The sequence below is a fragment of the Phalacrocorax carbo genome, chromosome 30 (assembly GCF_963921805.1).
Source record: "Phalacrocorax carbo chromosome 30, bPhaCar2.1, whole genome shotgun sequence".
In the NCBI taxonomy this organism is placed as follows: domain Eukaryota; kingdom Metazoa; phylum Chordata; class Aves; order Suliformes; family Phalacrocoracidae; genus Phalacrocorax; species Phalacrocorax carbo.
In genome coordinates, this window is record NC_087542.1 from 1,304,788 (window position 1) to 1,326,240 (window position 21,453).

The 21,453-nt window shown below is 58.4% G+C and overlaps 1 protein-coding gene across 1 annotated transcript in view; it reads left to right on the forward strand.

Annotated features, from left to right (window-relative positions):
• The window catches only part of WIZ (WIZ zinc finger), a 58,470-nt gene extending 37,018 nt beyond the window's left edge, over positions 1-21,452 (forward strand). Inside the window, 9 exon segments of the mRNA XM_064437127.1 lie at positions 1,032-3,568; positions 3,804-4,169; positions 15,337-15,501; positions 16,172-16,675; positions 19,003-19,539; positions 19,816-20,346; positions 20,972-21,197; positions 21,199-21,307; positions 21,309-21,452. Coding sequence (XP_064293197.1) covers positions 1,032-3,568; positions 3,804-4,169; positions 15,337-15,501; positions 16,172-16,675; positions 19,003-19,539; positions 19,816-20,346; positions 20,972-21,197; positions 21,199-21,307; positions 21,309-21,452 — 5,119 coding nt within the window.
• Position 21,453: the final 1 nt, after the last annotated feature.

Here is a 21,453-nt window from a genome sequence, read left to right on the forward strand (position 1 = left end):
CTCAGAGAGCATCAAGTGCCTCTGTTGCACCATCATGGCCCTTGCCATGTCCCTTCTTCCCTGAAAAAAACCTCCAAGCCCAACGTAGGACTTTCGAAACCACCAGGCTGGGGCTGCCCATGGGTGCGCTTGGCCCTTCTCTAACACCCAACACGTCTTCAGTGCCGTGGTGGTGCCCGCAGCACCCGTCTGGGTGGCATGGGGGCCACCCAGTCACACGGTGGGGCTCATGTTCTCCAGCTGCTTGATGGGGTCTTCCCAGCTTTGGGGTCCTTGCTGAGGGTTTGGAAGAGGATGGGGGAGGAACCGCCTTGATCCACTGTGGCCTGGGGTCTCTGCACAGGAAAGAAAGCCTTCCGACTCCTGCTGTGGAGAGGGATCACGCAGGGACTTTCATTTAAGCATGGGGACAAACTGTCCTTTGATCCCAGAGACCTTTGGAATGGTCCATGTTGACACTTACATCTATTTTTATGCAACTTTGAAGAGCTCATTGGCCTGTTCTTCGGCCTGATAGTGGTTAAGTGTCATCGCTAAGAGCAAATATCTCTGTTGAGCTGGGTAAAAAGGAGGCAATAAGGTGCCCGAGCATCCTGAGAAGTTAAGAGAGGAAAGGGAAGGAGAAGCAGAGAGTGGGGTGGAGCGAGGAGAAGGTGACTTCTGGCCTGAGGCAGGAATTGGAGATGTGGTGATGGGAACCCAACACTCCTGTTGTACCTTGCCTGAATGTGGCAGAGCCACCGTAGGGAGGAGATACCGCCATTGCTGAAACGAGCTTGGAGCGAGCCCAGGAGAGGATGCAGGAGTTATTCTAGCTGTACGTGGCCAAGGGAGGATGGGAAGGGATGGGCTTGTTTTTGTCCCAAGTCTTTAATATTGGGGGTGATATGGGAGTCAGACACGAAATCCCCAGCCTCTGTTGTGCCATAACACCACGCAGGCACGCTCTGGTTCCACGACAACCCTTTCGTAAATGGAAATGCTTGTGTTATCCCGTTAACCGGTTATTAACTCTCAAAACTTCTTTGCAGCTCCACGAATGAAGAGCATTTGGATTTCAAGAAGGCTTTATACAGAACGGATGCCAGGAGCTCCCTAGACCTGCGCAACATGACCGTGTCCGGCAGCGTGACCTGGGACGCCTCCGCCCTGGAGACGAGAGCGGGCGATGGGAGAGATGAAAGCACTTTAGAGAGACTCCCTGGCTTGAAGGACTCGAAGGACACGCGGTGCGTAAAGGAGTCGACGTTCGCCGTGGAGCCCCAGGTTGTAAATACCGCGCAGGTGGATCCTGAGCAACTGGAGAGTGACTCCGAGGACCTGGATGGTGGCAAGGTGCCAGCAGAGGCGCCCAGCCCTTGTGCGGGGGCATCGGTTGGCGGCGGGGAAGAGAAATATCTTAAAAATGAACCAAAGCAACTTGAAGGCCTCAGTAAAGAGCACTTAGATAAAAGCAAGAGGGGCGTCCAGAGGGTCGACTGGATTTCTAGACCCAACAAAAGCCCAAGTCCTCACTACAAAGACATAAGCAAGCCGACAGATGTAGCAACCAACTTGCCCTTTCGGGGACAGGCCGTGCGTGAAGTGCCTCCTCCGCTGACTCCGACGGTGTTCCGAAAAACGCTAAACCCTGTCCTCGGCAAGTCCAAATCCCTGGAGAGCTCCTCGTCCCACAGGAAGGGGCTGATGGTTGACTCGGACTTGGGTGAGATCAACACGCTCAACACGGCCGAGTGGACAATACAGAAGCCGGGTCTTCAGCTCGGTGCGGACCTCGCCGTCGGCAAACAGTCCTGGACGGTAAATGCGGAAGACTCGGTGGAGCGGATCCCGTTGATGTCCCTGGAGCCTGCTCCCTGCAGCTCCTACGATATCGAGATGAGGCCCTACGTGTGCAGCGTCTTGTTGGAGGAGCAGGGGAAAGAGGAGATGGGTCCGGAGGAGGACCCTACGGTGTACACCTGCATCGAGTGCAGCATTTATTTCAAGAAAAAAGAACATTTGATGGATCACATGCTTCAGCATAATCGTGGACCAGGGAGGGACCAAGACAGAGATGCGTTGGGAGGGCAGTGTCAGTTCTGCTGCAACGAGTGCGGATGGGCCTTCGGAGACCCCACGTCTTTGGAGCAGCACAAAAGGCTCCACCAAGAGTCTAGGGAAAAAATTATCGAAGAGATCCAGAAGTTGAACGAGTTTCCAGACGAAGGTCGGGAAGCGCGGCTGCAGTGCCCCAAGTGCGTCTTCGGCACAAACTCCTCCAAGATCTTTGTCCAGCACGCCAAGATGCACGTCAAGGAGAGGAAGGACCAAGGGGCAAAGAACATGAATCTCTTCGGAAGCGCAGGCAGCGGAGAAATACGGGATAGCCCCGTGCACGGCATCTACAAACACTTCAAACCAAATGAACACGTGTCCCTGCAGATGCAGGTACCACCTCACGGCAGCGGCAAAGGGCTCAGCACCTGTATGCTCTGCAGCTTCCCGGCCCCCAATGAGAACATCCTCAAGGAGCACATGAAATACGCCCATTCCCACCTCTCCTGGGACACGGAGGTGTATGAGGATGATCCCAATCAACCAGGGACTAGCAGAGATGCCTACAGCCCCGCCAGGCCGGGCCGGTTTGCAGAGACAGATTATTTCGGCAAAGCAGACCGGCTTTTCCCTCCACCTCACCGAGAAAGCACGTCGCATTACGATGCAGTCCACGGTTTTGCCCTAACTCAGCCGAGACTCGACAAAAGCAATGGGGCTAGTAAAAAGGACTACCAGACGTCAGGGTTTCACGCCAGGAAAGCAGCTCCCTACGCTGCCCCGCATAAAAACCTGGGGTTGTCCGGTTTTCCCTCCGCTAAAGCGTATTCCCAGTTTGCTCTGCAGCAGCTGAAAAAAAAAGCGGCAGCTCAGCACCTTGAAGGAGAAGGCGATGGTCTCAGGAGCCACTCGATGGGGCTGGAAGAGCTCAGGCACAAATGGATGTTGGCCAACGACGCTGGGAGCATGGAAGAGGAGATCTCCGTGAGCACGGACATAGATTTGAGCGAGAACAGAGGCATCAAACCCGTCGCCATCCCTCAAGCTGCCTTGGACCTCAAGAGGACGTTCAGAGACACCTTGAAAGCCACGGACTCTTCGATAGCTTCGGAGGAGCAGCAGCAGCAGTTGCGGAAGATGGTCCCCATTGTCCTCCTGGAGGAGGTGAACCTGCACCCCAAGGCCACGAAGCGGCCCCGGGGGAAGCCGTTCAAGAAGAAAACCACGCTCGCTTCCCGGGAATTCATGATGGAAGAGCCCCTTCCCTTGGATATGCTCCTACTGGATTCTCCTCTGGAGGGTCCTCTGGAGCTTGATGACCTCTTGGACTCCGACTCACCCATGCTGAAGAACGAGGAGAGGAAATGTCCCTACTGCCCAGACAGGTTTCACAACGGGATCGGGCTGGCGAACCACGTGCGGGGCCACCTCAACAGGGTGGGGGTGAGCTACAACGTCCGTCATTTCATCTCGGCGGAAGAAGTGAAAGCTATTGAGCAAAAATTTTCCTTCCAAAAGAAGAAGAAAAAAGGTAGTATGTATTCAATTCACTGTGCTTTCTATTTTTTTGTTTTAATCGGTGGGGTTTTCTCCTCCCGCCAAGAACTGGGTATGTATGGTACTGTGGTCAACCCGAACCGTGGTGGCCACGGCACAACCGGTGGCATGCGGTTGTCTCCGGTGCAATAACCCACCCCACCCCCTCCCCCGAGGCCCGATCCAGGGGTTTTAGTGGCGTCGCTGACTGTCTGTCCTTCTTTCCGCAGTTGCAAACTTTGATCCGAGTACTTTCAGCCTGATGCGATGCGAATTCTGTGGGGCCGGTTTCGACACGCGAGCGGGTCTCTCCAGCCACGCCAGAGCCCACCTGAGAGACTTTGGTATTACCAACTGGGAACTCACCATTTCGCCCATTAACATCCTGAAGGAGCTGTTGGCCAACTCATCGGAGCATCCGATGCTGCAAGCAGCGATGGGAGCCGAGCCCTCGTCCCCGAGCCGAGAGAGGGAAGCTCACGGCTTCATGCCCCGCAAGAGCATGACCCCCATGTCTGAGTGCAGCATTCCGCGCTCTCCTCTGTCCCCGTTCCCCCCGTCGTGGGGAGACGAGTCCCTGCAGTCCTACAGAGACGGTGAGTGTCCCCGAACACCCCGTGCAAGCCAGAACCCCTCTTGATAACCCCAAACCGTCGCGTCCTGCTGAACAGAGCCTTGCCGGGGGGTGGGTATTTACAGGGTTTAATCGGCGTAACGTGGTGATGATTTATCAGTCTCTTATCGTTGACACCCTGTGTCCTGTGAAATGTGGTGCTGCTTTGGGGGCAGACGGGTGGAGATGCAGCAGAAGAAAGAGCCAGGCAGAGCGGTCTCTTGAGGGGTGGGTGGAGGGGGTCGCATCCCACCGGCGAGCTGTGCGTCGGACGTTCGGGCTTGGTCGTTTGAAAAGTTCAGGAACGTGGTTTCTTATCGGGGAAAGCCCTAAAGCTTCGCAAATGACGGGGCAGAGCGTGGCTGGGGGGAAGGAGAAGAGTGCGGTCACTGGCACCGCTTGGCCGCGCAGAAGGCAGGATGAGACCTCTGCCCTCGGCTCCTTATTTTCTGTAGGTGTTATGTTACCGTGGCGGGGAATGTAAAGGGTCCTTCCCAAATGGATTTGGGTCTGAGCTGGTCCCCCTCCCTCAGCGGGGCTCCAAATTATTCACACGGGATCGTCTGATCCAGAGCAGAGCCTGCCCCAAACAGCTTCCACATGTCCCTTCAAGGCTCCAAAAAACTTGAGTTTCCACCAAAAAACTGAGTTTCCACCAAAAAACTGCAACGTGCTAGTCTTCCAAAGACTAAAAACTTGCTTGCGCGTAGAAAAAAACCAACCACCTGACACCTGGTGCTTCTGGCAGCATCTCGAAGTCCTTGAAGCAGCTCCTCAGTAGGTTCTGCTCAGCCTAACCCTATGTTAGATACACCCCTGCAGCGAGAAGCTATCTATCTTTAACTGAAATAGGGAAGAGCCTGTAATCCCGGCTCTCCAGACTGCTCCGCCTGCCAGGCCGCTCTTTGGAACGAGCCTTGAGCGTAACGAACACAAAATACGAACAAACCCAAACTCTTCTTGGCATGGCAAACCTCGGAGGATGAATAGCAACCAGCCCAAGGTGGTGGTGGATGCCAGCGAGAGGTGTTTTGGAGGGCTCAGTCGGGTTTCTGCTGCCAGTGGCTGGATGCTTCTGCTGACTGATTATCGCTCGGCAGGTTTTAGGTCTCCTGGTGCCCAAAATTCACCGGCACAAGCCGTTATAGATAGCACCGCTATTTTAAAAACTAGGGCACGTGTATTTAGTAGTTACAAAGGGTGGGAAGCGTGGAGAAAGTGTGCGGCCACCCTTCAGTAACAACGACTCATCGGAGAAGAGGTTAATGCAGTTCTTAACACAGCAGATCTAATATCAAACGTCCCCAACGTGAAGTTTTAGAAAGAAAAAAATGGGTCACGTCTTGAAATATGATATTGCTTATCGGTTCAGGCAACGTTACTCAAGTTTTCTCAGCCTGTGACGTTGGCCTGGGGCTGGGAACGTCTCCTGCTCCTTGCTGTGCCCATCTCTGGTTGCCTTAAAATGCCAGCGGGGGGTTGGTGGGAGAAATCGGGTCGGGAATTGTCCTTCTAGGTACAAATGGTTGAATTCGAGCTTAATTCTTGTCTGCTAAACCCGGCTAAGGTTGAGGATGGGACACGTGGGGTGAGCAGAGGGCGAGTGTGACCTGCACAAAAGCAAGGGCTCAAACACCCCCTTAAACCACACTCCCGGATTTAAACTCACGCGCTCTGTGTTGCCTTACGAGTTGTGTCTTTGGGAGAAAATGCCAAGAAAACGGGTAAATATGGAAAGCTTAAAAATCCCTGGCCCAGCAACCTGTTGTGTAACCAAAGCTTGCACAGCGGATCACGTGGAGATAGCGATCGGGTGGATGGCTTTTGTATTTAAATCCAAGCCTGAAGTCTCTTAGTTACGCTCCCAAGCCCGCGGAGACGGCTCGCCGTGAGTCGAAACCCTCCTCGTTTTGCTTCCAGCCTGAAACGACGCTTTCAGGGCGCTCTGGCTTCGCGCTGGAAGTGTCTGTCGCAACCGATTTAAGAACGACGCGGCGCCCATCGCGTCGCAATATTTATTTAACTCTTGCTCTGGGTACGGCTGCGGGGAGGCAGCTGAGCAAACACCGAAGCGGGTTTGGAGATGGGGGATGCCGAATCTGTAACTGGGAGGATTTTAGCCTCTTTTTTTGTTTTTTTGGGGGGTTTTTTTTAAGCCCACTTGTCCCCGTGTCTCTTCAAATCACTCGTGAGACGGGTGAGAGCTCGAGCGAACTGCCTGCTGCTTGCGTGGGTCTGTGGCCGTGCGAAAAGCTCGACTGCTGCTCCCAGGCTGGAGCGAGGAGCTGCCTTAAGGGCACCTTAAAGCGTTGACGTCCTCTGCTAGTGTTTTATGCTAATTCCGTAATTTATAGAGGGTTTTAAGCAACGTGAAGGAGATGAAGGCCCTTAGCAAGTTATAACGGCAGGAGGATCTCGGGAAAGGTCAGCGGTGGTACCGCACCGGACCTGGCGGCGTCTCCGCCTGTGGCTCCGCGTCACGGTGGCGGCGGCCCCGTGCCGCGGGAGCAGCGACGCTGCTCGTGCCCCGGGACGATGTCGCAGCTCGGCATCTGCAGGCAGCTCTGCGCGAACCGCTTCCTGCTTCCTTCCTCTCCGCTTCCAGACGCGCGAACTGCCAGAAGGTCTCTGCTGGCGTTGCAAGATGCCTCTCGAGCTGTTAAGAGCTAAGAATATCGGTAGACCTTTAACTGAGACCCTCCGTCGTGGGGGCAGGCAGGGAGAAATCCTCTTTTCGGGGAGCGTTTCGTGAATGTTTTCTGCACCGGCTGCGGTTCATGGTTTCCAACGAGGCTGCGGTGGGAAATGAAAGCGCAGGATTCGGCGCCGGGTGCCGGGAGATTGGTTCGACGAGGGCGGCGGTGCTTTTCTATTCTTGGGCTTGTAATCAAATCACGGCAAGACCTGAGCACCTCTGTCCTCGTGGGGCAACGTTTCCCTTCCCGGAGCTGCTCATGGGTGGGACGTGGGGAAGAAACAACAAAGTGGAGCTGGGAAAAGGCTGTGCGCTTGCTCTGCCGATGAGCGGAGAGGGAGAGCTGGGTTGGCTCTTGCCAACCTCATACCCTTGGCCGCTTGTTTAAAAACAAAGAAAAAAACCTCTTAGAGCAAAACTAGAAGTCGAAGGAAGGAAGTAGGTGTTTGGGTCTGTGGTGAGAACTTGAACTTGGCTGCGCTGGTTGTTTAGATGGGAGGGTTTGTGGCAAAACCAGGATGTTTTGAGATACCGAGGGCATCTCGGAGGTTACCTGTTCCCAACCTGGACTTGGCTGCGTCGGGCTCTGGTGGAGACTCCACCACCGCCCTCGGCACCCGCGCTACCGCCACCAGCGCTCGCCCTTGGAAAGCCGATGGGGTCTTTGGTATTTTTAGTATCTAAAATCAGTTTCTAAAAAAAGTAACTAAAAAAAAAAAAAGTAAATGTATTAAAAAGAAGCAATATTTTAATATTACTGTTCATTTTACCCACAATAAGCAAAGACAACAGTTTATGCTCTTCTGTAGACCCAGATCTTACAGTCTCCCCTCTTCAGTCATGATTTTAGACCCTTGATCATTCGCGATTCCCTCCCTGACATGTCTGAACCCTCCCTGAAGCGCCGTGCTCCGTGTGGGACACATCCCGGCCGCAGTGCCGTGGGGAGCAGGAGGGTTATCTCGGCTCTCGCCCATCCCAGGACGGGCTGTGACGCAGCAGGGGTTGCAACATGTGCTCTGGTTCAGTTTTGAACAGCTTAAAAATCTGAAAAGCTTTTTTTTTCTTTCTTTTTTTCTTTTTTTTTTTTTTTTCCTTTCTTTCCCCACCCTTTTCTGTGAGACCGGTGGCTCCTGAGCTGTCCCCAGTGGAGTTGGTGGCTTCTCCGGGGAGGTCCCTGTGCTCAGCGGTGGCTTTCCCCGCATGTTGTGACGGGTGAAGGTGTGCCCTGCTGCCTGCAACCACCCCCTTAAAGCCTGGCTTGGCTCGTTAGCGAGGCTGTTTGTGTATCTCCTGGCTCCGAACTTCTTGGCAGCCGCCTCGGAGAACACGTGGCGCTTCTTGGCAGGCGTTGGGAAGTGTTAGGCAATTGCATCCTCCTCAAAACGGCTCGCAGCTCTCCTTCCTCGTAGCCCGCCTCACCTTGCTCTGTCCCCCAGCCTGCTTTCGGAGGGTTGGCACCATCCTCCTCCATTCTGCTTCTCCCCTCTTTTTCTGGATTTAACTTCCCACGGTCTCTCTTGCTGTCCCAAACTCCGAGGTCTTCTGCGAGATCTGGATTTCTCCTCTCGATCTGTTCCTGTGCAGCAATAGTGCTGTTTCACCACGTCTAGGAAGAGGAGCAAATGTTCGTTTGCCGGCTGCCCTTCGACCCCGCGCAGAGCCAGAGCAGACAGGGTCCGTCCCTCCTTCTGGAGCGCATCTGATGTAGCACAGGTTTTGAGGAGGAGAAGAGGGTCGGTTGTACGGCAGGAGCTTAGGGAGTGATCCTCCCAACTCCTCCATCTGCTGCTTGGTCTTGCTGAGTGCCCAGAGGAGGACTCAGAAGTGGGGCTTGCCCCTCCCATGCCCGAGGTCCTGCCTTCGCTGGAAAGTGTCTTCTCCGTCTCTAGAGCACAGCTTTCAGCAAGAAAGGAACATTCTTAGAATCTCCTGGGTTGGAAGAGACCCACGAGGATCATCAAGCCCAACCCCTGACTCCACACAGGGCAACCTAAAAGTTAAACCCTCCACCTGAGGGCGTTCTCCAAACTCTTCTTGAACACCACCAGGCTTGGGGCCATGACCTTATCCCTGGGGAGCTCGTTCCAGCGCTTGACCACCCTCTCTCTATGAAGAGCTCTTTCCTAATGGCCAAGCTGAACTTCCCTTGATGCCGCTTTAAGCCATTCCCCATCACCAGAGACCCGAGAGAAGAGGGCAGCACCTCCCCCTCCATTCCCCATCGCAGGGAAGTTGTAGAGATCAGCGAGGTCACCCCTCAGTCTCCTCGGAGCTCACCAACCCCGGTGTCCCTCAGCCGCTCCTCACAAGCCCCCTACTCCTTTCACCACCTCTGTTGCCCTCCTTTGGACGCGTTCTGATATTTTTGCGTCCTTCCTAGACTGGGGAGCCCCAAAGTGCCCACGGGGCTCAAGGTGAGGCCACACCAAGGCGTGGGACAACCACATCTTTCAGCCGGTTGGCCGCACCGTGCCTCACGCACCCCAGGGTACGGGTGGCCCTTTTGGCCACGAGGGCACGTGGTTGACTCCCCTTGAGCTTCCCATCAACCAGAGGCCCCAGATCTGTCTCTGCAGGGCTGCACTGCAGGACATGTGGAGAACAGAGAGCTCCTTCCAGTGGACAAGGAGTGAAAAAGGGACAGGGTCTGAATGTCAAGGGCTCCAAAATTAATTTTAGGGGTGTGCGGGGGGAACCCTGGTGTGGTCTTCTCAGAGAGACAAGTGGGCAGAGACCCCACAGCTGCTTCGATTCCTCCCCCCACCTCTTTTTACCCAGGGTGTGTGAGCCAGAATGGCCAGGGCCAGGAGGAGCCTGTGACTTTGTGGTGCCTGGCATGGGGACAGCCACAGCCTGAGCCTCAGCGAGAGGCTGGAGGAGATCAGAAGGGGAAGGCTCTTCCACCAGCACAACTAGGGTTGGAAAAGGATGTTTACTGTAGATTTTATGGGGGGTTTTTTGTGCCTCACATCTTCCTTGACACTGACTTGAGAGAAAGACCTCGGCGCAGCTCAGCAGCAGCTCCGATTTCCACCCTTGACCTTTGCTTCCTCTGGTTAATTGTGGTTGCCCTCCGCGAAGGAATTGAGACGCTTTGTGGACATGGCCTTTCGTCCTCCCTTCTGTCGAGGAGCGTGCCCGCGCGTCCCGTGGTGGCTGCGTTAATCGCAGACGAAAGGAGGTTAGAAAAACCTTCCGGAGGTCCATACCTGACCCCGGCTGCCAGGAAGGCCAACTTCAAAGCCAGGTCAGGTTGCTCAAGGCTGTGTCCTGTTGCGTTTGGAGAGGGTTGGAGGTACCACCGCCGCTCTCCCAATTTAACGTGCCCTGAGGACCCTCCTCATGTTACAGTTCTGGGGTCACGCTCTCTTTTTGTGTCGGCCTTTCTGATTTTCCTCCCTGCGTGCTCATTCTGCGCTCACCCGCAGCATGACCTACTTTCCACCGTCTTTGATTCCTTTCTCAAGTTCCAGGTTATTGAAAAAGCTCACGTTGGCCGCCTCCTTCCCTTCCCTCCTTCCCCTGCACGGGGATAACGTGGGCCGTTGCCCTTGATATTGTCTTTTCGCCTGGTCTCTGAAGGTTTCTGATGGTAGGCAGCGCCGCAGGGAGGCCGGACGTCGGTTTTTAGCCTGAATTTGAGCTCCCTTTTCACCGCTGCTGATCTATGGCCACAGGAGACGGCGTGAAATCTCACAGCCATATCTTCCAGCGCAGGACTTGTGGAGTGAGGATCCCCGGGGGCAGCGCTCGAAGGCAGATGGTCGCGATAACCTATTTCAGCCTTGGCAACCAAGAATAGAAATTGCCCGTTTACTAATGTTTTTTGGGAGACCCTGGTTTGTAACTGCTGAAGAAGGGGATGTTGTAGGGGGGAGCCCTGAGCTGGGATGACCCAGGGATGCCCATGGATACTGTGACCATGCTGGGTTCAAAACCAGCCTCACGGCCACCTCCGCATCCCAGCAGGGTATCGGTGGAGAAAGGAACAGCATCTATTTCTTGCATTTTTCCTCTCATTATTAAATTTTGGTGAGCTCTTGCACCTGCCACAGCGATTCCTCGTGACCTCCTAGTCCTGATGTTGGTTTTTCTCCAGCTCCTTTAAGCCAAGGAGAGGTTTTATGTCTTACCACTCTGGTAGAGAAAGAAGAGAGGAACTTTAGGCACAGTTTTTAGCAGCCTGTCCTCCTCGGCAGAGCCAGCAAGGGGAAGCACTGTGTTTAAAACGGTTTGCTAGCTCAAAAGCGTGACAGAGAGCTGGCAAAACCTCCTTGGCAAGGAATCGGCTCGCACAGAGCTCTGGACGCCGTAGGCTGGCCAGCAAAGACAGATGCTTTCATCCTCGCCCCAGACGGAGCCCGTTAGCAAGCCAGCTATCAGGCAGTCCTGCCTGTCCTGGTATTTCCCGTACCCTTTGTTGCCTTCGCTGGATCTTCTTCAGGAAGATTTGGCTCAGATTTGGGGAATCATTTTCTCAGACCACAGCTGAGCTCTGCAGCTCGAAAGCGGCACCGGCTGCTCCACAGATCATCCCTTGAATCCGGGTTAAACCAGCGGGTTGTTCGACCGGAGCTGTTTTCCAGGTGCGATGGGGTTGCCGACAGCTACGAGGGGCTTTCTCTCCCCCTCTTCTGCGCGTGGTTCGCTCAGAATTAGCCTGAGGTTGTTTCGTGGGTGTTTGAGGACTCGTGAATCTCTCTGCTGCCCCGCAGATGTGAGCGTGTGTCACCTCAGCACCCGAAACCTGCCAGGATGAGACCCTCTGTGTTGTCACTGCACGGAGACCAGAGCCCCTGGGGACCTCTGGTTACTGCTGCAGGCTTTGGAACTCCCTAAAAATGTCAGGATTTGGCCTATCGTGGCTTCTTTAACCTCACAGAAATTGGTGGTAGATGGATTCACCATTTACCACCCCTTTTTAGGCTGGCTTGCGATATGAAAAGTAAGAAGGAATTTAAACCTCCGTGCTGAAAAATGAAGCGTCCAGTGTGGGTCTGGTTTTGTTTCAGCTGTGGCTCTCGCGGGCAGCCTCCTCTTTCCCCACTGCCTCTTTTTGGTTCGGTTTTGTTTGTGCACTCTGGGAGCGGCATCGCACTGGCAGGTTTGCCATCGCACGGGGGCTTTCCTGGTGTAATTATGGACGGAATTGGCCAACCTTGAATGCATGTTTTCAACCTGTAAGCACAGAAACTGTAAGGAAATGCTTGTGGCCGCGTTGGGACTCTGCTTGTCATTCCCCAGGGAGGTGAGGATGAGGATGGGGCTGAGCAGAACCTGTCCAAGGTAACAATTACACGCTCTGTCTTTCTAATTTGGGCTCCATAAGTAACTTTTATTTACCGATAAGTTCCTTTGGTTAGAGCCAGCTTCTTCATCCTGATGTGCCGGGAGCAGATGGGGATGGTTCCGGCAGGGATCGGTCGTCTCCGCTCGCCGCTGAGGTTAACGGGCTGTGCTTGTTACGGTTCCTTTGCGATCCAGGTGGATTCTGTTTCCCAATCCAAGTGGACTTTTGGTTTCTTACATGTGTTTCCACCGCGTTCCCTTCTCCCCCTCCTCACGCTGCGCTCCGGCAGCGTTTCCCTTTTCCGATAGGACTCGTCGTTGCTGCTCTTTGCCTTGGGCAGCGTGTGACTGCGTCTCCCTTCGCCGGGCTCACTCGCTCCCAACACCTGCTGTGATTTTGGAATAGCTTGTGTTGAAAACCCAGACTTCCCAGCTGGTTCAGGTAGCGCTTGTCAGTCTGTTTAGCAGCGGGGCTTTCGGGGAGGCTTTGCTGCTGTCGCCTTTGTAACGCCTGCTTTGAGGGGTGGCAGTGCTGTAGGAGAGGGCCAATGTCCCCATATCCCTCCTCTGGACAGTGAATTGCTTCTATTTTGCCTTTTATTGGAATGGTTTGAGTGGAAACCCCCTCCCTGTGGCAAGCTGGGCTGTGGCAGAGGAGGTGGGGAATGGAAAAGGCCTTGGGGGGCCTTTTCCATCTCGGTAGGTGTTCAGGTGGTGCTTAACTGAGTGGTCCCGTCCTCTGGGCAGGAGGCTGGGCCAGGGCCACCCCAGGACGAGCGCGGCTGGGATGGGGAGAGCCCCGGTAGGTGAGGGTGAGGATGAGTCGGGCTGGGGAGGGGTGGCAGGCCTACGGCGTGCCCTGTGGGGCTGGGCCAGAGGTCTGATGGGGACCGTGGAGGGAGACAGGCCTTGTCCTGTACGTCAGGGCCAGGCCTAAGCCTAGGCCTAGACCTGGGCCTAGGGGTCTGCCAGGCCTCATGGGGTCCTGTGGGGCTGGACTGGAGGTGTGAGGGGACCCAGGCCCATACCTGTACCCCAGGCCCTGTCCCATAACCCTGTCCCATAACCCAGGCCTAGGCCTAAGCCTAGGCGTAGGCTTGGGCCCAGGGGACCTGTGGGACTGGGCCGGAGGTGTGAGGGGGCCTGGGCCTTACCTGTAGCCTAGACTTGTACCCCACAGGCTCTGTCCTGTACCCCTGGCCTAAGCTTAGGCCTAGACTCGGGCCCAGGGGACTGCCAGACCCCATGGGGGCCTGAGGGGCCAGGGGAGCCCCACGGGGCTGGGACAGGAGCTGAGCCCCGGGCTCCTGGGCCTGGCCTTGGGGCCTTGTCTGGTTCCCGGGCCTGCACCTCGCACCCCGCCATGGAGCGCCCCCTCCCCACCCCTCAGCTCGATCGCTCGGCGCTCCCCCTTCCTCCCTGCCGCCACCTCCCGCCGGCCGGGGCGCCGATTGCTCGGCGCTCGACCTCCCGCCCCGGGGACCGGCCCCGGCTCCCCCCTCGTCCCCCCTCCCCCGGGGCTTTATCTCCGTTCCCTCACTCGGCGCTCGACTGCTCGGCCTGGCGGGCGGGCGCGCGCGGCTCGGCGCTCGGCCTGGCGGCCTGGCGGCCGCCCCGCATGTGCCGGAGCCAAGATGGCGGCCTCCACCTCCTCGCAGCCCAAAGTGACAAAAGCGGCGGCGGCGCCGCGACCCCGGGACCGGGACCGGGGTGGGGACGGCGAACCCGAGCCCGAGGCGGCGCCCGAGCCGGGTGAGCCCCCCTTTTCCTCCGCCGACCCCGCCCCGCCGCGCCCGGGCCCACCCGCTGCCCCCACCCCACCCTCCTCCCCCTCCCCCGCCGCACCGTCGGGCCCGGCCCGGGGCCGTCGCCGGTTCTGGGCCCGGCCCTGGCGGGGGAGGGGAGGGCAGAGGGGAGGCCTGGTGAAGGCCGCTGTCGCTGAGCCGCCGCCCTCCTTTGTCCGTACCCCGGCCTCGCTTTGTCCCTCACGGGGGCCCCGCCATCCCCTCGGCGGGGCCCCCCGGGCCCGCTCGGTCCCATCGCGGCGGGCCGCGCCTGGTTCCTGTCACCGCCGGGACCGGGGGCGGGGGGAGCGTTTCCCCTCCTCCCTCGAGGTGGGGGGGACGAGACGACGGGAACGGACACACGGACACGGACCCCGGGATGGGGGGATGCAAATCCCGGCCGCGCCCTGGCACCGCCCGGGGGTGGGAAGCGGTGCCCGGTGAGCCCGAGAGAGCCCCCAACCCGCCCCTGGGCCCGGGCGGGGCTGGCCAGGGCCGTCCCCCCCCCCCCCGCAGGGAGGTGCCACCACCCCTGTCCCCTCCCTGGCATGGAGCTGCCACGGTCCCTGTCCCCTCCCTGGCAGGGAGGTGCCACCGTCCCTCTCCCCTTCCCTGCAGGGAGCTGCCACCGTCCCTGCCCTCCTCCCTGGCAGGGAGCTGCCACCGTCCCTGTCTCCTTCCCTGCAGGGAGCCGCCGCTACCGTCCCTGTCCTCCTCCCTGTCAGGGAGCTGCCGCTGTCCCTGTCCCCTCCCTGGCAGGGAGCCACCACCACCCCTGTCCTCCCCCTGGCAGAGAGCTGCCACCATCAGTGTTCCCTTCCCCACAGGGAGCTGCCACTTTGCCCATCCTCCTCCCCACAGGGAGCTGCCACCTTCGTGTCCCCCTTTCACAGCAGGGAGCTGCCACCGTCCCTGTCCCCCCTCACCCAGGGAGCTGCCTCCATCCATCCCACCACAGAGAGATGCTGCTTTTATTTCCATCCCCCCACCAGCCCAGGCCGCTGCCACCTCTGTGTGTGTCCCTGCACACCCAGAGAGCTGCCACCGAGCCCTGTGAGGGGACTGCCACCATTTCCCCCTTCTGTAGGGAGATGGCACCATTCTGCCCCCCTGCCACTGTCCCCAAGCACCCCCAAATCCCACTGACTGGTCACTGCTGTCCCAGGGGCATGTCACCCACCACCGGGGTGGGTGTTCCCCTCTAAAAGTACCCACCAGCCCTGTACAGGACCATGTTCTCTGTGGTAACGGCGTTGTTCCTCCCTCTTGAGCTCTTTGGAACAGCTTAAACCTTTGCCTAATGAAGCCACCTCCTCACCCCAATCTCTCTCAGTTGTGTCATCTCCCCTCAGCAGCTAAAAATCTCCTTCTCTTGGCAGTCCTGGCTCCGGAAGAGGAAGAACTGGTGGCCATGGAGGTGGGTTCACCCCCTCTCCCGAAAAAAAGCGCTCCTGCTGGGCAGCTGGATCAACCCCCGACCAGGATAGGGACCAAACTGTCTCCTGAGCCACCCGGGAGCAAACCAGAGCCTCAGGACTCCAAAAGTGAGTATTTTGCCTGGCTTCTCGTTGTCTCCAACAGCTGAGTGCCGGGTTTTTGCTGTGAGGAGAGAGCCGGAAGCCTGGCAGGCGTTTGTTTAACCCGATCTGGGATGATTTTCAGATCCTTTTGCTTAATTAATCCTCTAATTAAGAGGGTGGTCGTGTTGTACTCTGGTATTGCTGGTTTATGTTGATTTCCTTTCCCCGGCGCCAGCAGTTTTCCAAAGCTTGCTGGGAGCGATGTGTGCTCCCTGTCCTCCTTAAACCACCTCAGTCGGTTCTTCCTCTCCTAATTAACGACATTCCCCTAAAACAATCACTTTGAGGTCCCTCTCCCTCGCTGGCTGGGCTTTGGAGCCTGCCTACAGCTCACCAAGCCGCGGGCAAGGCTTCCAAAAGCACTCTGGAAAACATCTTTGAGCAGGAAAACCGGCCTCCTTCCACCCAGAGCCAGCGATCCTTTGCCTCCCGCAGCTCTGCTCGCTCTTCCCTGCTCTATTCCTGCCCACGCAGGGATGCGCGGAGCATCTTGATGTTCAAAATTAGGGTTGGGGGTGGTAAAAATCCCTCGGTGGCAAGAAACAACGTGGCCGGACGCTGCTCCTTGTGCTTCCTGTTCCAGCTGCGCCCTGATTTTCTTTTTTCTCTCTCTTTTTTTTCTTTCTCTTTTTAGCCCAGAACCTTACGACGTGCGAAGTGTGCGGCGCCTGCTTCGAAACCCGCAAAGGCTTATCCAGCCATGCCCGTTCTCACCTACGGCAACTCGGCGTAGCCGAATCGGAGAGCAGCGGGGCTCCCATCGATTTGCTTTACGAACTCATGAAACAAAAAGGCAAACCCGACGGCAGCCCCATGTCTCCCCCCCTCGGCAAAAAAACCGGTTCCCCCAAAGACGCCGCCACCAGTTCCCCTCGACCCACGCTCCTGGCGCTTGGCAAGGCCGGCGATCGCCTGCCGGACGGTCCCATTAATAAAGCTATCAAATCCCCTCCCGGCTTCTCAAAAAACCTCTCACAACCAGGATCCCCCATCCTTAAGAAGGTCCCGTCTGCTCTTTCGGGGTCCCCGTCTCCGAAAAACCCCGAGGAGAAGAGCTCCAAGCTCTCGCTGAGCCCTCTGCAGAGCTCCCCAAAAGCACAGTGGCCGCAGGCGGATGAGGAAGGACCCCTCAATTTAAGTGAGTCTCTTTTTTTTGTTGTTGTTGTTGTTTTTTGATGTTTCCCCTCTGGCTGAGGGCAGGGAAAATCCCCGGCTTCTCCCGTCCTGCTGCTGCCAAGCCGGGCACCCCTCGGCAGCTGGGAGGGCGCGGAGCGCGGTGGAGGAGCTGGCGTTCGGTATCTGCCGCGCCGGGGAGATGCGTGTCGCTCGGTCACAGCTATCGGAGGGACTGGGCAAACGGGTGTTCCCGTCGGGATTTCAGGAAGACCGCTTGCTCTCTGCCCTCTGAGCTCTTTACATCTCTCTTCCCCACTTCTCTCGCCTCTCTCGGCTCCTCCGGGCCGTGGTTTGGTTGGCGTGGAGCATGCTCCTGCGCTGTGGCTTGATCCGGCACAGCCGAATCCCCTTTCCTAGCGGAGCGCGGTGGGTTTGGCCGGTGTCAGCCCGTTCCCCGCTACCGTTTCCAGTGTCGGATGCGCTCAGACAGGCACCGCTGCGGCTGTTGGGACCGCAGCCCTGGCACTGCCCTGTCCCTCTTTGTTCCCAAGCTCCGTTGGCGACTTATTCCGGCACCTTGGGACCAAAATGGTTTTCCCGGCAGCAGCCAGCTCTCGGTGCCCTCTCCCAGAGCACCGCATCTCGCCGGGAACGTCTTTATCAACAGCTCAAAGGGCTGCCTGGTGTCTCTGGGTCGTTCGTGCTTTGGCCTGTCCCACCGCGGGCAGCACCAACAGGCACTTCGTGTTCCCTGGTGGGAATCGTGGTGTATTTGGGTCGTTTCCTGCGATAAAGCAGAAGACAGTGCCCTAACCGTTGCTGTACCCGCTCCTTCCCTCATTGCGGGGGCAGCTTTAAGACCTGATATCCCTCAAAATCCCCAGGGCTGGGGGTTTCCTGACCCTGTCAGGTTTCTTGGTGCTGAAGGGCTATAAAATCTCTCCATCCCAGCTGCTGTCTTGCTTTTCCCAAGCTGAAAAGCTCTGGGATGGCAGAGCCGGACGCTGGCAGGATGGAGTCTGTAGCTTGAGGATGAGCCTGTGGGTTTGCCGGAGCAGAGGCACTCTCCGGAGGTGCTGCTCCTCCACCCGTGACTGAAGATGCAGAATTTGGCCCCAGCTTGTCATCGCAGCCCTTTAAAGACTTGGAGCAGCAACAGAAAAGCGCTTTATGCCTGTCTCGTAGCCAGCGCCGTAATTCCTCTTCGTTAGGGCTGCCTGCTAACGAAGCCGTAGGAGCAGACGGCCTCTTGGCTGGCCGCTCAGCTTGGCGTGAGCGAAGTCCCCGGCAGGTTGCAGCGGCCGATGGATTCCAGGCCGCGGCACAAGGAATCAGCCGATCTTCTCCCTTTGCCGGCCAAGAAACCAAAGCCGCGGCTGTGCTGGCTGTCGGCCGGGGCCGGTCTGTGCAGTGAGCAGGGCTTCAGCTGCCGCGGTGCCTCTGCTCCCTCTCCATAGGTCCCTTCCCAGCATCGCTTCAGCACTGCCCAAAATCCTGACACGGGTCAGAAATCACCACCCCGGCCCCCCCCGGTGAGCTCTTCGCACCGGCGGGGATGGCGGCACAGCCCCCGGGAGCGGCTGGACGAGTCCCGCCTGCGCCCATCTCCCCTCCTGGAATTAACCCTGCTCGAGTCTCCTTTGCTGCGCGGGTTCAATCCCCTGGCGTGGTTTTGCCCCGGTTCCAGGCAGGGATCTGCCTCGATTTCCCTGTCCCAGTGCGGCGCCAATGGTCTCTCCCTTCCCCTCTGCAGCTGGAGGGCGGACGAGGACCAGTGAAGCTGCATTTCTCCTCTGGGATATCGTGCAGCTTAGGTTGCGGCTTGGTTTTGGTAGTAAAAACCTCTACCTGCTTTGTCTTCCTCCTCCTCTTCATCAACGTGCCGGGAATCGGTGCTTCTTGGAGGCAGGAGGTGTCCCCGCTCGAGGGGGGCACTGCGTTTAGTGGGGACGCGCTCGGTTTAGCCACAGGAGCGATGTTTGTCCCGGTGCCGCCGGCACCGCGGCGTCCAGCGGCGTGTCTTCACGCAGAGCCCTTCCTCCTCCCCGCGGCGCCTGGGCTCGGATGCTGCGACACGAGCGAGACTCGCGGCTTCCCGGGGACGCGAGCGGGGAAGGGCCGCGGGCGTCCGCGTTATCCCAGCGCGCAGGACCACGGCTCTGCCGTCGGCCCCGTCGCGAAGCCCTGCAGCCCCCGGCCGTTGCGTTTTCTTGGGGTACCGCGATGCGTTCGAGCCTGCTTCCGATTTCGGGCAGGGATCTGGTTTGCTGCTGCGGGCCGCGTCCGTCTGTCCTGCCCATCCATTGAGCATTCCTCTCTCTCTCTCTCTCTCTCTCTCTCTCCCCGCAGCCTCGGGGTCGGAGCCGGTGCGAGATATCCGCTGCGAGTTTTGCGGCGAATATTTCGAAAACCGCAAAGGTTTGTCGAGCCACGCTCGATCCCACCTCCGACAAATGGGGGTGACCGAGTGGTACGTCAACGGTTCGCCCATCGACACGCTACGGGAGATCCTCAAACGGAGAACCCAGCCGCGGAGCAGCGCCTCTAATCCCGCCGGTCCCGGGCAAAAAGCCATGGCCAAGACCCTCTTGGGCAGCATGGGATCCTTGGAGCCACGCGGTCCCGGAGAGATTCACATCTCCACCCTCGCCAAGAAGGTCCAGCAACCCGGCAGCCCCATGGGGCAATCTCCTACCTCGTCCCCACCTCCCACCGCCCGGAAGATGTTTCCAGGCCTTTCTCCTCCCTCATTGCAGAAGAAACTCAAACAAGATCAACTGAGGGTGGAAATCAAGCGGGAGATGATGTCAGGAGGACTCCACGGAGAACCTCACCCGTCCGACCGAGCCTGGTCCCCGCGGGAGGAGATGTCCCCCTTGAACCTCTGTAAGTGCACGGCTGTCACCTTCCCCGCTCCGTCTGCGGGGCGAGTGGGACCGTGCTCTGTCAGGGACACGAGGCGGGTCCCTCTTGCTCTGGAGGGGGCTGAGGGCTCTCCCTGGTGCTCTGCGAGGGGGGAACCCCCATCGTCTTCCGCAGGCCATGGTGTCGGGGAACCCGTTGCTGCAGGCGGGGAGGAGTGGAGAGGGGGGGGTTAAGCACGGTCCTTCTCCCCCTTCCCCCCCCCCCCCCGCCCCCCCGACCCCGTGTCTCTCCCCGCAGCCTCCCGAGCCGACCCGGTGCGAGATATCCGCTGCGAGTTTTGCGGCGAATATTTCGAAAACCGCAAAGGTTTGTCAAGCCACGCTCGATCTCACCTCCGACAAATGGGGGTGACCGAGTGGTCGGTCAACGGTTCGCCCATCGACACGCTACGGGAGATCCTCAAGAAGAAATCCAAACCCTGCGTTATCAAGAAGGAACCGCACACCTCCAGCATCGAACCCCCTAAATCTATCGGGGAGGATGGGACGGACCCTAAGTCCCCTGGAAAAATCCTACAGGGCATGGCCCTGCCTCCCCTGGGCGGGCGGACGGGGAAACCCGGCCCCGGCAGTTCTACCTTGAACCGGGAGATCTCCTTGTCGCCTCTCACCAGCAAACCCCAGGGCGGCTTCCTGACGCCGTTGTCTGCCAAACGGCCGCTACAGGACGATCGGTTGGGTCCTCACGCCGAAGTCAAGCACAAGGCGTACATCCAGACCGAGCTGCCCTTCAAAACCAAGTCCGTGCACGACAAACCGGCGCACACGTGTGAGTGGGGGATGCGGGATGGGAGGGCGGGGTGGGGGGGAAGAAGCGCAGTGGAGCTGTTGTGCCGTGGGGTGGGTACGGTGAGCCCCCAGCCCTGTGCCGGGAAGGGGTTTTGGCTCATGGGGATGCGGAGCAGGGAGAGGGGAGCAGCGATTTGGGGTCTTTCCTTCCCTGAGCCAAAGTAGCCTGGCTCTGTGGAGCCCTGCCCCCTCCGCCAGCCCCTCAGCGGGGCCGGGGGGCGCTTCTGGCTCTGGAAAACACGGGGAATTTCAATCCCACGGAGGGTCCCGTCTTGGCACAGAGCAGGGAGGCGCTGGTTTTAGGGGGAAATGGCCCTTTGCCCCCTCGCCCCTTCGACCCCTCGCCCCTTCGACCCCTCGCCCCTTCGCCCCCTTGCCCCCTCGCCCCTTCGACCCTGGTGCCTTCGCCCCCTGGTGCCTTCGCCCTCGGCCCCTCGTGCCTTCGCCCCTTTGCCCCCTGGCCCCTTTGCCCCCTTGCCCCTCGTGCCTTCGCCCACTCGTGCCTTCACTCCCTGGCCCCTCGCCCCCTCGTGCTTTCGCCCTCTCGCCCCTTCACCCCCTCGCCCCTTCGCCCCCTCACGCCTCGCGCCTTCTCCTCCCCTCAGCCAGCGAAGCCTGCTGCGAGCTGTGCGGCCTCTACTTCGAAAACCGCAAAGCCTTGGCCAGCCACGCGCGGGCGCACCTCCGGCAATTCGGCGTCACCGAATGGTGCGTTAACGGTTCGCCTATCGAGACCCTCAGCGAATGGATCCGACATCGACCCCAAAAAGCCGGCGCTTACCGTAGCTACATCCAAGGCGGGCGCCCCTTCACTAAGAAATTCGTAACTCTTCCACGCCCGGGATCACGACGGCGGCGGCGGCGCTCGACGGATGCCGCTCAGCCTCCAAGCCGGCGGCGTGACCCTTCTGAGCAAGGGGGTTGACGGGAGATTTGGCTCACGGAGATGCCGGGAAAATCCTGGATGGGGGAAGCAGCGGGGAGCGGCCCATGATCACTTCACCCCTCTCGTTGGTGAAGGTGGAGGAACATCAACGCTCGAACATCAACAGTGAGTTGGGGAGAAGCCAGCCAGGAGAGGGCTGAG